Source organism: Eublepharis macularius, chromosome 2, assembly GCF_028583425.1.
Source record: "Eublepharis macularius isolate TG4126 chromosome 2, MPM_Emac_v1.0, whole genome shotgun sequence".
Lineage (NCBI taxonomy): Eukaryota > Metazoa > Chordata > Lepidosauria > Squamata > Eublepharidae > Eublepharis > Eublepharis macularius.
The window spans coordinates 165,836,395-165,853,270 of record NC_072791.1 but is presented as its reverse complement, the minus strand read 5'-3'; the positions used below and the strand labels follow the sequence as shown (position 1 = coordinate 165,853,270).

Here is a 16,876-nt window from a genome sequence, read left to right as displayed (position 1 = left end):
GCCAAACCAGCTTGCTGCATCAAATCAGTTTTCTACAAAAGGTTCTCTAATACTGATTCCTATTGGAATCTTATAGAATAATGTAACATGTGTAATATTCTTATAAGTGCAGCCCTACAAGCAATATATATATTTTAGTCCTCAGTTCTTACAGAGGTTCAGCATACATTCTTCTCAGATCTTGTTTCAAGTGTCATATTGTTACAGGTTGCATTACAAATACTACATTGGCTCCTGAGCATAGAAAAATGTAATGCTGAAAAGGCACAGAAGTAGTATATAAAAAGTATATAAAATCCCTTTTCTTCAAATCTATATCCATCAATGAAGCTTCTTAAAGTGGGTTAGTTGTAGGCCAGCATTCCCTAATAGTGGCTCTTGCCCCTTGCACCCTTCTTTCCTTTCCTTCTTTTCTAGCTTTTCACATTCTTGCCTTGCCCTCCCCCTTGGCAACAATAATGAGTGGGAACGGCTGTCTGGCAATTAATAACCTTATGACCGAAGTGAAAGGGTGGGGGGGGGGAATCTAGAGAGTGGGCGGGATCTGTTCAGCACATTGAAGTGTGAGAAAAAGTAGTGTGTATGAGCACAGGCTTTGTCTTGGCACTGCTCCTTAGCAGCCCAGCCTCTTGCCCAGCCGTCTCCAGTGCCTCACTGCCCTCCACCTGCTGTCTGAACCACTTGCCACCCTGTTTTCTGACCTCTGCCATCTTCCTGCATCTTCTCAACTCTCCCACCCCCTAGTGCCTTCTCAATCTTTTGGACCAGCCCTGGATGGTAACTTTACAAAGTAAATTTGGATTTGTGGGCCACCATACCAAAAACATTGGGAACCACTGGCTTAGCAACAGTGAGAGGCACATTTCATGCAAATTTTTTCTGCCTGTGAAATTAGGTCCAGAATGATAATAATTTGGTGGGTCTGAAAAGCAGAAAAAATAATCTTCTACTCAGAATAAGGCCAGAGAGCATTGTTCTCATTTCTTATTTGGCTTCATGGTATTCTGCGTAGCAAAATTTGATTTGCTATGTGAAATCATGCTCTGTAGAGGATTCCTGATTGGCTATATTATGTAAGGAAGAACCATCACAAAAATCCAGCTGCTGAGTGGAAGAGCAAAAAAAAAAAGAGAAGTAGCAGAGAAAAGGCAAGTTTTCTCATGATCTTTTGGAAAACACCTTTTAAAACTCCCTTTTGTGCATGGAAAGATTTTCCCACAAAATTGCAGCTCTCCAAATAGCTCTCAATGATTCAAGCAAAACTGCATAAGAGAGTCATATGGATGTAGCATATTCTAGCAGCAGTGAGCACCAACGCTGTCCAAAAGCCATCCTTTGAATCAAAACTTATCCCATAATGGGATAGTGCAAGTTCTCACAGCAATGTAATATCAGGAAGACAAACACGCCATTTAAACATACCAAAGAATGTGACCGAGCCCTTGCATGCTTTTATCTACCTTCCGTGTTTCATTTTGAGTTCAACATCAAATTATAAACTGTTTCTATTACACATCTATGAAGTCTGTTAAGGATGCTCGTGGTCTTGCTCCAAGGTCTTAGTGCAAATCAATTCTGTCTGGGTCAACCCCACCCCCATCTGCAAGAATTCTCAATCCTGATCAAGAGTCTTACACTAAAACCTATGTTTGCTGCATTTTGTTCCCTCTAAAAAAAACTAGGAAGCCCTACTGGCTCCAGTGAAAATAATGGGTTATTAAACATCAACAACAAGAAACCCAGTGTCATCCTTTGGATTATAGCCTAGAAAATTTAAACTTCATTGCATCTCGATTAGGGATGATCATTCCAAAAGACCATTAAGCCTCTCCCCTGTCAAAGACATTGGAATGAAACATTCACAATCTGTCTGTCAGAGCCTCCTGAAATTGTCTCATAATGGAGGTGTGTGCAACAAAGCAATGAAAATTTAAAAGTCTGAGGCTTTAAATGAAGCCTCGACACAGATCAATGACATCCTTCCAATGCCCAGGAAAGATAATGGAGAGTTGCAACTGGCAAGATATCAGGTATAAAACAGAAAGCACAGAGACTGAAAGCAAATGATAGACCAAGTTTATCTTTAATAGATCAGTGCTGAGGTTTTTAGTTGTCTTTTGGGGTAGTGGGTGGACATGCTATTCCTCAAGAGCTACAGTGTTTACTGGAAATGCAATGCTTATAAAGATCTAGCAGATACACTTCAGAGACTTACTTTTTCAGCCATTCAGCTATGTCCTTTGCTGTAGCACTATAATTCTCAAAGTTGAAGAGCAATTTTCCTTTTCTGAAAATGCAATAAAATAAGATTTGAGACATCAGAAGAAACATAAAAATAAATGATTTGGTTTTTGGCAATATCTATGTGCAGAATAAGTCAAAACTGACTCAAAGTAGCAGATGGTTGGGTATCCCCGAACATTGTATTCTTCCTTTATTCTTTCAAATTCAGATGAGTAGACATTCATCCCTGCAAGGACCTGCAATGACAAAATCCAAATGGGTAAAAGGCCTCTATCACAGAATTCAACCTTCACAAGAGATCTGTCTTTTCAACTGTGAATAAAACAGTCAGGGATGGCATCAGCATACTTTGAGGTTGGAGAGCTGCCAGAGATTACTTCTGGCAAGGCCATAGGGCCCACAACCATATTGCTCCCCTGCTACCAACCCATGTGCCCTTCCTCTCTCCATTCATGAGCACTCTCCCTCTAGTGCCACTTGTGCTCCTGGCTGCCCAGCACCACCAAGAAAGTGTGTGCAGGTGGTGCATAGTAGCAGCAGCGCTTCCAGCAATGACACTCCCAGCTACATGTGCTGCCTCACACTGTTAGGTAAAAGACTGCAGCCATGGGAGGTAGGAGGACTTGTGAACAGATAGGGAGCACAAGCTGGGAGGCAAGCAGGTAGGCCTGGTGGTGAGCAGAGGAAGGGTGAACGGCCCTGGGTAGTCTCTGCCCAGCCCCCAGCCCCAACCTGGAACTAGCTCTCATTGATGGGGGAGGAGAATCACAATTTTAAAAAAGATTGGGAAGAGGCTGGCCAAACCTTCCCTGCGTGATTCCAAGCAGCTCTTCTGAAGCATGTAAAACTGCCTTTACTTGCAACGTAAGTTATATAAAATCATACAAATACCTTCCCAATTAAAACCAACGAAGTCATATTTGCTTCTAAATGTAGGCAGAACATCACACACTTCTCAATTTTTCAGACATCCATGTCCAAGTTGACAATGTGTTTATAAAATTCTAATTTCTTTCCTACCGTGTACATGTTGGAGCTTACTCTCTTTTCTATGGAGGCAAGTGCAATTAATTTCTCATTGAACGTAGAGCTCCATACTGCTTGGGCAAGAAAAAAGGGTGCTTGAAATGGCATGGAGAAAATGCCTCATATAGTTATGAGTGGACTACTGCATTTGTGACTTATATTACACAAATCTGAGTTTCTCTTTATATTTTTCAACTAGAACATAACGGGTGAGGAAGCTCTCAGAGAAGTGTAGTGAACAAAGCAATGGATTTCAATTAGGGAGCCTAGGTTCAAATCCTTACTCAGCTATGAAGCTCCCTGGGTGGCCAGATCACACCTTTCACCCTAACCCGAGTCATAGAATTTTCTTAAAGATAACATGAGGATAATAACCTTATATATGTAATCCTGAATTTTTAAAATATAAATATGGTGATTAAAAGATGCTTAATATCGTAACTCAGGTAGATTCTAAATGCTACTGAGTTAGGATCTTATTAATCTTGCAAATCTTTCTTCTGAACAAGAACCCACTCCCTGGATGTCCATACGGACAACCAAGTCTTGCTTTCTACCAGTGACAAGACATAGGAGAGGGTACAATTGTGGCTGATGATCCTTTCACTGCAGATTCCTACATTGTGCCCACTGCTGTTCCTTGGGGACGCTCGACTCCCATGGGCAGCATTTTGGGCAGGGGCTCTGTTACACAAGTACACAAAGCTCACATACTTTGGATACAACCTTTCTAATTTTAAGACCTAATAAACTCATCTACATAGGGTTTCTTAATAGCTATAATAACAGGTTGCTTAACAGCCATGTACTGCTGTGGCAAGCAGAGTTTGCACATCAGGAATTTTTTTTTACCGAAGTTGGAGCTTTTCTTCCTTTTTCTTAGCTACAATGACCAAAATAGGTATATGGAGAAAGACAGACTAGTGAGCCTGAAGACATGCAATGTTGCTTTAGACATGAGACTTCAAGTATCAATGGAAGTGGAGGAGGAGAGATGCAAAAGCACAGGGTTAAAAAGTAAGCAACTCTTATACAATCTATATATTCAGATTAATGGAAATGTTGTTTGCATGCATGTTCAGACCCAGGGCTAACTATGGCTCAGATAAATGGTGATTCTACTGTGTAAGCTCTAGATGTATAAAAGAGCTGATCTCTAATCAAAAGCTTTCCATAAATTATAAGCACTCTTCAGTATGTCCAAACACTACTGCTAAGATATGCTTTGGGAGCCCTCTCACCCGCGTTAAGGCCACAGCTCTCTAATTCATCTTCACAGCAGCAGCCCTGATGCCAGGACCATATTTTACTGAACAGGGAGGGAACAATTCATCTCGCAGCTTGAGTAAGACCAGCAAAAAAGGCATTTGGCTACAGAGTGCCTGATTCAGAAGTCTCCTAGCAATAAACTACCTCTTTGCTCTACAAGACCTCCAAGCACTTTTAAAAATGAAACTACTCAGAGGATTCAAGTGCCTCTCTCCCTCACATCTAAAATTTAGACACAAGTCTTCTTGTGTAACTCCATCCCTCGTGGCCAGTGGCGGAAAAATACAACTCCAAGATTAATAATACAACTCCTGATTAATAATATTAAATCTCCTTACCAGCAGGGGGTTCATCTAATCTCCCCCACACGGCCATATAACAGGACATACTCTTTCCACATAAAAATACAACATCAGAATTTAATAAAGGCTACTTTAGTGCAGCAGCAAGTCAGACCAAATGTGTTTGGAGCTAGCAAGAAATAAATCTTAAAGCAGAAAAGATGCACTAAATGGTCAGCTGCTGTTGCTCATGTAGAAGAATTAAAAACATATACGCATTTTGGTGTTTCCCCAGTCCCAATCCACCATTCTGGGGAATCAACAGCTACTGAGGAAACAATCAAATGGACAAAACGTGAAGCCTTTATATCGCCTATCTATATAATGGAGACTTCAGTAATGGAGTTCCCTTCAGTAACTAAGCAACTTTCCGCTTCTGCCAGAAATGTCTGAAAACTTCACTGGCTGTTTCTTGCTTAAACATTCTGTAACTAGACAAGAGCTTCACACAGAAAAAAAATTCTCTTCTCATGGGTCCCACATTCATATGGCTAATGAAACAAAGAACATGTATGCAAAGCAAGTTTTATTCATTGTATTTTAACCCTATCCTTCTTTCAAGGTTGTACCCTCTTCCATTTTATCCTCACAGCAGTCCTGACTAAGGCAGAGAGGGGCTGAGAGAGAATGGCTGGCCCAAGGCCACCCTGGGAGTTTCATGGCAGAGCACGAATTTGAGCTTGGGTCTCCCCAGCTCTAGTTCAACATCTCAACCACTACAACACATAGGCTCTTAACTTCTTGCATCAACTTTCTTCAAGCAAAATTAAGAGTAACTTTTTCCCATGGAAAAGGGCTTTACGGACTGCACAATCTGTACTGATTCAAAGCTGCAACCATATGGACAACTGAGGAGCAAGTGGAGCCCCTTACCTAGTGCCAGCAAACTGCAGGTATAATAATGGATCTAGAAGTGAAGATCAATATGGGGCTGAGTTTGAAAATGGCAGACTGGTACTGACATCTCTCCCTTTCCCCTTAATGTCCAGGCCTAGTTTCTCTGCTGTTTCCCCACTATCAATAGTCAAGGATGAAGATCAGGACAGAGAAACACATGGCATGCAAGAACCACATAAATAAGCCCTTCAGGCTTAACATAAATTAATCACTAACTCAGGGCACTTTTCCTTGGCCACTCAAATGGGTGATTATCCACCTGCTAATTAAAAAAAACATCCCTAGTCAAAAGTGATGTCGCCAGTCTCAAATCTGCCATTTCTGGGCAAAGTGATTGAGAGAGCAGAAGCTGACCAGGTCTTCTTAGATAACTCTGATGTTTTGGTCTCTTCAGTCTGGATTCAGGCCAGGCTATGGGGATGGAGATGGCTTTGGTGGCTTTAGCTGATGATCTCCACCTGAATGTAGACAAAAGCCATGCTTCTTTGTTGTTCCTCCTGGATCTATCTGCAGCATTCATTACAGTAGACCATGCCATCTGGCCATTTGGAGGCAGAAGCAGGTATCAAGAGATATGCTTGGGACTGGTTTAAATGGTTCCTCGTGATAAGGACTCAAAGGGTTCCTGTTGGAGACCAGCTATCTCCAGAGTGGGAATTATTTTGCATGGTTCCACAGGACACAATCTTATCCCCATGTTATTCAACTTCTATGTAAAGCCTTTAGGAGATCTCATTCATAGCTATGGAACTGGATGCCATCAATATGCAGATGACACCCAGCTCTATATTTCACTATTCAAATCACAATGGGATGCAGTAGAAATCTTGAGTTGCTGCCTGATGTCTGTGGTCAAATGGCTGAAAGTAAGCAAACTGAACTCAGACAAGACGGAAGTAATACTGGTTGGGAAGGCAAAGATCTTGAAGGACATCTTACTCCCCACTTCTGATGTTTGTATGACCCTTGCAGACTCAGTTAAGAGCTTAGAGGTTATACTAGATCTAGCACTACTGCTAGAAAAGCAAGTTATGGCAGCTGCAAAAAATGCTTTCTATAAACTCAGTCTAGTCCCCTAGTTCTCCTCTCTTGAGTTAACTTGGAAACTCCAGAAACTGCAGAACATTAGGACTCGGTTATTATTAGGAGCTAGGAGGAGAATATTACTTTCATTCTGCAGTCACTTGATCTGCTACCTATCAGTTACTGGGCTCAATTCAAGGTATTGGCTATCACATACAAAGCTTTTTATGGCCTTGGTCCATTGTATCTAAGGGACTGCCTCTCTCCCTATGTTCCACCATGGAAGCTTCAATAATCCAAACATGGCCTTCTGCAGATGCTATTTTGCATGTGGGCAAAATCAACCCTTTCATGTGCTTTCTCTGTGGTGGCACCCACCTTATGGAAAAGCCTACCTGAAGAGGCCAGGAAAGCTCCCACTCTCCTGGTTTTCCAAAAACTATGCACAACTGAATTATTCAAGAGGGCTTTTTACTCAGATAGGAGGGCTGTACTATAAGGAAGTGGTCTCAAAAGAGATGCATCACATCAGTAAATGGATTGGGGACTACAGACTTCTTATCTCGACACAGCCAACCTGGCCAACTGGATCCATGCTATGGTAACATCAAAACTTGACTATTGTAATGCATTATACATTGGTCTCCCATCTAAGTTAACTAGGAGGTTCCAATTGATGCAAAATGCTGTGGCTCGACTATTATCAGGTGTGAACAGGAACTTGAACATCACTCCCATCCTACAGTCACTCCATTGGCTACCTAGCAGTTACCGTATTCAGTTCAAGGTATTGGTTATTACATACAAAGCTCTTCACGGCCTTGGTTCAGCATACCTACAGGACCGCCTCCCTCCCTATGTCCCTCCACAGCAGTTTTGCTCATTTGAACAGGGTCTCTTGCAGGTGCCAGCTTGTACATGGGTGAAATCAACAGCAGCCCGTACATGGGCTTTCTCTGTGGTGGCCCCTACCCTATGGAACAGCCTGCCTGAGGAGGTCAGGAGAGCCCCTACACTCCTGGCTTTCTGCAAACAATGCAAAACTGCATTATTCAAAAAGGCTTTTTCTTAGCTAGGAGGGCGGTATTGTAGGAAAGGGGTCCCAGATGTTTCGCTAATGAGTTAGGAACCAGACTTCACCATTATGTTGCCTTACATACTATGTTGCTTTAAATACGTATGCCTATATACTACCTGTGCTTCATGTTGTTTAATGTAAGTCTTAGAATTGATTATGTTCTGTTTCAGCAATTCTTCAACTTCATATTGGATTCTCGCTAAAGCTATGTCTTTGTAATCTTGTATTCATTTACCTTATGACATTGTTTATGGAAATGTTCTTGACACTGTATGGAAATGCCTGCCTTTGTCCTTGCCACTGATTGTATTAATCTCACACTATGTAATCCACCATGAGTCTCAGTGAGAAAGGCGGAATATAAATGACATAAATAAGTAATAAATAAATATGATGCAGTGTCAATTGCTCTGAGTATGATCCTACTGGGTATTTCTGTGTTGTTTAATACATCTTAGAATTTCTTATCCTTAGTTTCAGCATTTAGTCAACTCTGTATTGGATTTCAACTGTATTGGATGTGCAACATAACCGGTAAAATTGTTTATTGAAATATCTTTGAAATTGACTGTACTAACTCACACCACCTGATTCATTTTGAGTCTCAGTGAGAAAAACTGAATATAAATAACAGAAATATAAATAAATAAAAAAATTAAAATGATGGCATTGCTACATGACTTAAGAATGTCTGGTTGTTACAAAGGGGAGAAAATTCATCATGGACTTCCCATTTAACAGAAACTCCTCAACCAGAATAACTAGTTTTTAGATGCACTTAACATATCATTTGAGCCCCAGAAAGAAACACTGCAAAAATTCACTTTTTACTTGTGCTGACCATGCAAGTATCTGTAATGAGGAACATATTTTTTTTTGCATGTTCATATTTGTTTTCCCCAATTTTGTTCCTTGTTTTCTTGATTTGTGTCAGTTTTTTAATACAATTATACAATTTTTACATCACATACTAATCTTTCTAGCATATCTGTTCAACTAACATAAAATTAATGTTAAATTGTAATGGGAAAGATTCAACATGAGGAAAAATGACGCAAATAAAGGGACCAATTTGCACTTGGGAGAAGTGAAATTTCAACAAAGATTGCTAAATAAAACTGCAGGGACAAAAAATTCAAAAGATCCCCTGCTCCTAATAATCTAGGTCCTTTTCTTAGGTTTTACAGATTTCTGTTTTCAACATTAAATTAGCACCAGTGCTATGCTAGGCATAAGAAAACATCAGCATTTAAGAAAACCTTGGTTTGAAACACAAAGCACTTGTTCACTCCTGATAGGCCCGTGTTTAATCATTACATTAAACCCAGAATCCTTTAATTTGAAAAATGTGACCTAATTTCATGCCATGTACAAATTATTTTTGGCAAACTGTTATGCTAGAGTAAGCAAACATGCAACAAGAAACAAATGTTTCAACAGCAAATTAAAGCTACAACCAGAAATGCATTTCCTGGGAAGCAATTCTAATGAATTGAACTAACTCCCAATTAATATATTAGAATGAAAGTACAAGAATGCAGGGCTAACAATAATTCCTGTTCCTTTCATAGTGTATTATGTGCTTTAGCCTTGTTGTCGTGATCACTATACCTCTTAAAATAGTTTTGAATTTCAATAAAGTGTTTTGAAAACACTGGATTTAATGGAAGACCAATATAATTGTTTTTGCTCACATTTTTCCAGTTACCATTTTCTTTGTCCTTTGGCTGTATCACCCACAAACAAAATTAGAGATCGTAAACTTGGGGGGGGGGGGGGAACCTGCCTTTTGTGGCAAATTTCTAGATATGGTGATGTATAAACAAAGAAAACACAATTTGAATGAGATGAGCTCCGCAGATGATGAAACAGAAACCCTAAAACACTGCCTGGATCCAAAGATATGTCTGCACAAGTGGAAGAAAGGTTGCTGGCTCTTCCTATGCCCCCCAACCTACTCCACAGCCTTCTGAACCTGCCCGAAAGTTGCTTTGAAAAGCCACCTGGCATTCTGCAGCTACTTTATGGAGGATGTAGGGGCCTACAGTTGAGGGGTATGCTTTTGCATCAGTTGGGGCAGCTCATTCAAGAAGAAGTTTTGGAATTATGCCAAAACTCACTTGAAAACACACTGCAGCAAGAAGCTGAAGCAAGATAAACAGTTATTGATGAATTTGCTGGCCTTTATGGAAACTGTACCAGCTAGACAGCATAAACTTTGTGAAACACAAAAAGAACAAATTTATGAAGGCTTGTAGATTCAAAAGCTAACAATCATTAGATATGAAATGGAATTATAGGAATCATTTTAATTATAACTGTGGGAAGTGATCAATTAATGAAAGAAGCAGTACCCAACAATATAACCAGTAAGACATACTGTTGATATTAGAAGATTTGTGTTGCAAGTTTAAACTATGCTTTGATATTATAGCAATATTTTAAAAAATATAAAACGACACATTTAAAATATAAAAACTGAAACATCTTATTGCCTGGCAAACCCTCTCACTTACATACATGCCCTTCAGTTCTGTGGATGCCTGCTGAAAAGATGGCATGATTCTTTTGCAAACTCCACACCCTAATACAAAAGACAGAGAAAGAGATGGAAATCAGTAACACCACTAACTTATCTCCAAGAGCAAGATTCTATCGACAAAATTGTCCTTTGGCACAAATACTGTCATTCAACGGAGCTGCAAAAAGAAACAGTATTATAACATAGAACTATTCTCAACTTGCATGATCTAGATTATTTTTTAATATATCTCAAAGAATCTAAACCTTTCTTCATTCAAAATTGTATCTGTAATTGAATACCCAAGATTTATTGAAACCCAGTGCATCTCTTGTCAGGCAAGCTTGTTATACTTGTGTGTGTAAATTTTCTCTTTACAACCCTTTAGAAAAATAAATAGTTTAGTAAAGTGCTAGGTGCTTGTTGTATATAGTTGATATAGACGGTTAAGGCAAGTTAGTGGTTAGGAATTAGAGATAAATCCATTGGGTCAGTTCGCTCCTATTTAGATTAATTAAAGAGAGAATCTTAATTAATTTCTGATCAACTAAATAACTTATTGAATACCCAGGATTAACTGATATCCAGTGCATCGATCATCAGGGAGAGGTAACATAGCAGCATATTTGAGTTACACAGTTCTAGATTCTGCTCACTGACAGTCTGATTGTCAACGCTCGCAAAGAGACAAAGAGGTTTGATTAACTACTATATATTGTTACCATACCAACTTGATTTTCACCCTCGGTACCCTGCTGAATTTATGTTGTATGCTAGGGCTCTTATTTTTAACCATGAACTCATTGTATGAATGCTTTTAAGGTAATGAACTTCTGATTGTTTGATTAATTGATTTGTACTAGACAGTGATTTCCATATCTGAATCTTAGTGCACCTGCATATCGACTCCTTACTTGGTACTTAGGACATTTCTATCCGTCCTACTCCAACCTTCCATAGGATACTGGGCCAGAAATTCCAACACACCTCCTAGAGGGCTAGACGTATACAATCCCTGATCGATAATATTTGACATCTCTCCACGGATCACCCCTGCTAATCTGACTTTTCCTTCTTAAGATGGCATTGCAACCAGGTCTACACATTGTCTCTCAAAATGTGAGGGGACTAAATAATTTAGTGAAGAGGAAGAGAGTTCTGTCAAACTTAGCGAAGCTTAATGCAGATATAGTCCTACTCCAGGAAACCCACCTGCATGCAAATTTTGAGGTGGAGCTTAGGGCCCCGTGGATACGGATGCAATACCATGCAAAGGGTTCCTCAAAGTCTCGAGGGGTGGCCATCCTATTCACCAAAAACACTCAATTTGTGTATAAAGCCTCGCTTAAAGATCCCAGGGGCCAGTTCTTGTTTGTTAAGGGCCACTTAAATGGGCAATTAATCACCCTGGCTACAATCTACGCGCCAAACGCACAGCAACTGGACTTCACTGAAGAAGTTCTGAAAAAATTAAGGACCTTCCAGGAGGGACCGGCAGTAGTGGGGGGGGGGATTTTAATTATGTAGCAAACTACAGCTTAGACAAATCCTCTTCTACCCACAATAAAACTTCTAGACCGCTGAGAACTCCCAAAAATCCCAATCAGGATACGAAACTGCTTGCGCTATTCACTCAATTCCATCTGGTAGATATATGGAGGGAAATGAACAAGCTGGTCAAAGACTATACATATTACTCGGCCCGCCACGATATTTACACCAGGATTGATTATATTCTGGTGTCATCGGACTTAACTGATAGAGTACAACTATCTAATATAGGGAACATAGACTACTCGGATCATGCGTGGGTAGAATGTAAACTATCCCTTGAAAGACCTCAGGAAAGAGAGAGGCACTGGACTTTTAACAAAAACCTAATATTAAATGAAGACAATGTATTAAAAATTGAACAACACATCACTCAATATCTTATAGACAACCAGATAGCACGACACGACATTGCCCCAAATAGTGTGGGATGCTCTAAAGGCTGTACTGAGGGGACAATTAATAGCCCTGTCGGCTGCCCTAAATAAAAAGAAAAGACTTCAAAAACAACTTATAATGGATAAAATCAGCCAACTGGAACGTCTGCACAAAGAAAGTGGTGGCAAAAAAATCTATAAACAACTGTTAAACGAGCGTAAAGCCTTGGAGTCTCTAGAGACTCACCAAATTCAGAAAAACCTTCTGTATCTGAAACAGAAACACTGGAATCACTCCCCTAGGATGCTACGCTGTATATCCTGGAAGGTTAAGGAGAAAAGGATCAATAGGCATATCAGGCTCATAAAAGATTCCAAAGGACAAGTATTCTCTAAATCCCCTGAAATACTACGAGTGTTTAAGACATTCTATGCGAACTTATACACTTCAACTAAACCTGATAACATGGCAATTAGAAACTATCTGTCAAACCACAAAAACATCCAGAAATTGGCATTGGCGCATAGCCAAATAATGGACAACCCAGTCTCTACTACAGAGTTATTAGACTCTATTAAAAAATTAAAGGGGAACAAGGCCTCGGGACCGGACGGATACCCGGCCGAATTCTATAAAAAATTTGCCCTGGTATTAGCCCCACCCTTACTGCAGGCCTGTAATGATGTATTTTCCTCAGGGTCCCTCCCCAGAACCTGGTCTGAGGCAACAATCACTGTGCTTCCCAAGGAGGGTAAAGATCTTTCGAACCCTGGATCTTACAGACCCATTTCCCTGTTAAATGTTGATTACAAAATCTTTACCTCAATATTTGCACACCGTCTTAACTCCTTTATTGGAAATTATGTTTGCACGGATCAGATTGGCTTCATCCCCAATAGAGACATCTCAGATAATATCTATAAGGCACTGAATATTCTGGCATTCAGTAGACATTATAATGTACAGACCATGTTCCTCTCTTTGGACGTAGAAAAAGCCTTCGACACCCTAGAGATCCCATACCTGCAAACGCTTTTCTCCCAAATGAATTTCGGTTCTAAATTCTTACAAATAATTAAAGCAATATATGAGGGCCCCCATGCGAAAATTAGATTAAATGATATAACGTCCGACTCCTTCACCCTCCACTGAGGCACGCGTCAAGGCTGTCCCCTTTCCCCTATCCTTTTTGCTCTGGCTATAGAGCCTCTGGCAGAGGCAATAAGGACGGATAGGAGAATTCAAGGCATTGAAGTTAATAACCGCAGCTTTAAACTATGTTTATTTGCCGACGACATCTTACTGTTCATCACAAAGCCTCTTGAATCTCTAAAGTTTCTGAATGACGAACTCTCTCGATTCGGGCAAATATCAGGCTTGAAAATAAACCAAAGCAAGTCTACCATTCTGTCTATAAATTTACCCGAGACGACATGTAGTAACATAAAACAGCAATTTGATTTCCAGTGGGCCAAAACACATCTTCACTATTTGGGTATAAATATTCCGTCTAATCTGGCTCAGCTTCTCCAAGTGAATCATGTCCAAAAAATGAAAGAAATTAAACACCTCTTGTTCAAGTGGAACAAGCAAAATTTAGCATGGTATGAAAGATACCACTTGATAAAATCCTTTGTCCTCCCGAAACTGATCTTCTTATTCCGAACGATTCCAATTGATGTCCCTAGTAAAATTGTGGGCCACTGGCAGACGACCTTTAACCGCTTTTTGTGGCAGAATAAACGCCCCAGGATAGCCTTCAAGGTCCTGTGTGCCCCTAGGGCGGCAGGAGGCTTTACTTATCCAGACATAGGGCTCTATTATGATGCGGCCAGGCTGTCGGATGTCCTTCAAATCCTTCATCCTTCCGGGCATTCTGATTGGGCCAGCATATTGTGTGTCTTTTCTCAGCCAAAAACATTGAGGGAAACGTTTTGGTCCAAGCCAAGCCTACGTCCCCCCACAATACATCACAACCTATTCCTTAAGGCTCTTCTAAAACTTTGGGACAGATACAAGAAGGTCCTCCTCCCAGTTATATCTCGATTTTCGGTACTCACGTCTCATAAAGGCATGCCTCAACAACATAATATAACAGCACTACGCTCTTGGAATGAACTAAGAGATTTAAGGTTACTAGACATAGCTACTAAGGACGGTATCGTAAGCAGGGTGGAACTGAACAATAAAGTGGGCAGGGAAATCCCCTGGTTCTTCTATCTTCAACTGGGATATCTCTTGAAGGACCTGGATATAAAAAGCATAATGGCCAAACCGATGACTAAACTTGAAACTCTTCTAGACTCCCAATCACTTATCCGTAAAGGTCTCCTGTCAAAACTCTATCACACACTGATTAATGCCAAAAAGCCGCACACTGAGGCACTGTTTGACAAGTGGCAACAGGATTGCGGGACAGAAATTTCGCAGGAAGATAGAGAGCAAGTCTGGGCATCTGCTTTGTTTAATTCCCCTGTCACCAGTGTGAGACTCCAAACCTTTAAGCTTGTCCACAGGTGGTACCTCACTCCCCAAAAGCTAGCGAAAATATATCCCAGCAGGTCTTCCCTTTGCTGGAAGAGGTGTGGAGGGCAAGGTACTTTCCTGCATTGCTGGTGGGAGTGTAACTATATAGCTGATTTCTGGCAGATGATTTTCCATGAAATCTCTCGTATCACAACTTATAAGATACCTTTACGTCCGGAACTTGTTTTCCTGGATCTCTGGAAAGATTTGGCAATTCCCCAACTAAGGAAAGACTTGATCAGAACTCTCTTGGTAGCTGCAAAAAATGCGATCGCACTTAGGTGGAAATCGCACTTTCCGCCCAATCTGGATATATGGTACAGAATGGTGTGGGATCACCTTATGATGGAAAAGATAGCAGACAGAATCAGATTGTTGCAGAACCCCTCTAAAACTACACAATTTTACGCGAAATGGTGTCCTTTTTTGGATTATCTATCCCAGAATTCATGGCTGGTCTCTAAATTACCTTATTATGCGATTATAAACCCTGAGGTTTAATTCGTAGGCTTGCTATGTGACGCAATGGATTTACTTGGTTATCACTCTTCTTACAAAACTGATGTCTACCTTATACTGTATTTAAACGTTGTTATTGATGCACCCTGCCTCTCTATTTGTGGGTTACACCACTGTTCTCTCTCTTTTGCCTTACTATAATTGTGTATAGCACCGTATTATGTTTATGCAACTGTTGTTCCCTTTGTTATATGTTATATGTTACAAAACTTTAATAAAAATTTATTATAAAAAAAAATGTATCTGTATATTAGGAGGGTCCTTTATAATTTATCCCAATTCTAAAATGTTCATGCATGATACATGTGGACATTACAAAATGCTTTATCTTTGAAATCACAGGTGCTTTCATTCATGGCTGGCAAACCACATCTGAATCTCACTTCAAAATCCTCCTGTTAAGCCAGACGTGATGTGTACAATGCCTTCAACAGTGAGAATCACAGAATGCCACAGAGGTATTTCTAACATGCTCTTGAGTCAGGACAAAGAGGAAGAGACTGACTCTGCAGCTAAACATCTGTTGAAGAGAGAACCTTAATTATTTCCAAGTTGCACTAGTTGCCTACTTGCTGGCAGACCTTTGGGGGATCAACCAAGTGACAAAGCTAGGCCAATTAACCCAAATGTATAAATGGTAAAAATCAACAAAAGTTGGATGTAGACAGATAGGTATCTTAAAGGTTTTTAGCTCCGCATCCTCTAGGTCATACTGCACTATATTTTAGATAACTTTGTAACTAAGCACTAGTGTGTGCTTCCACTTACAAATTCAAATTTCGGACAGCACCAAGGCATAGTAACCCTAATGTCCTTCAAAAAGAGTTTAAGCCAACCCACAGGTTTCTGGAAAAGATACAGAGCATACAATTCGGCAGTTTAGCCCAGAGTTAGATCAACATGGTGCACATAAGAGATATTTGGGAAGCATCTGAGAAAAGTGGACACTGAAGCAGTACATGCTTAACTCTTAAAGGAATAGTACAAAGCAGACACACTGGTGGGGCCTTCTCCCTTAGTAAGTGTAGACAAGCATGTCCGATCTTTAGCTGTGCAAAGATAATTCCCCTTTTGAGATCCCAGTGAGATATATTTGGCTATTCGTGAAGTACTGGTTTGATCTCAAGGAATCGGGAGCAGGAGACTCATGTGCAAGTCCCAGTTCAACCATGAACCTCACTCTCAGCCTAACATACCTCACAGGATCATCAAGTGGACAAAAACAGGGAGGAACCAACTCTGAACTCCTTGGATAAGATGCAAAACACAAAGTTGCACTTTAGATCTTGGTGCTTTCCAAAAACCCATTGGAACAAGGAGAACGTATGACTGAAGAACCTTGTCTATGCTGCACTGACCGTCAGCCTTGCTTTGCCAAGTGTCGGGAACCGAGCTACAAAACCAGATTTGCTGGAATGCACCATCAACAAGAGAACTACAAGGATTATAACCTGAATTCTGTTAACTGCAGTTAGTTAGGAAGGCACAGTTCTTTATTTTCAT

General features: G+C 40.3%; 1 protein-coding gene across 1 annotated transcript in view; it reads right to left on the bottom strand.

The window, feature by feature from the left end:
* Positions 1-16,876, bottom strand: part of PDIA5 (protein disulfide isomerase family A member 5) — a 289,332-nt gene that overhangs the window by 113,245 nt on the left and 159,211 nt on the right. Inside the window, exons 8-10 of the mRNA XM_054971351.1 lie at positions 10,395-10,462; positions 2,389-2,480; positions 2,216-2,287 (exon numbers count right to left, since the gene is read on the bottom strand). Of these exons, the coding sequence (XP_054827326.1) occupies positions 2,216-2,287; positions 2,389-2,480; positions 10,395-10,462 (232 nt within the window). The remainder of the gene's footprint in view (positions 1-2,215; positions 2,288-2,388; positions 2,481-10,394; positions 10,463-16,876) is intronic.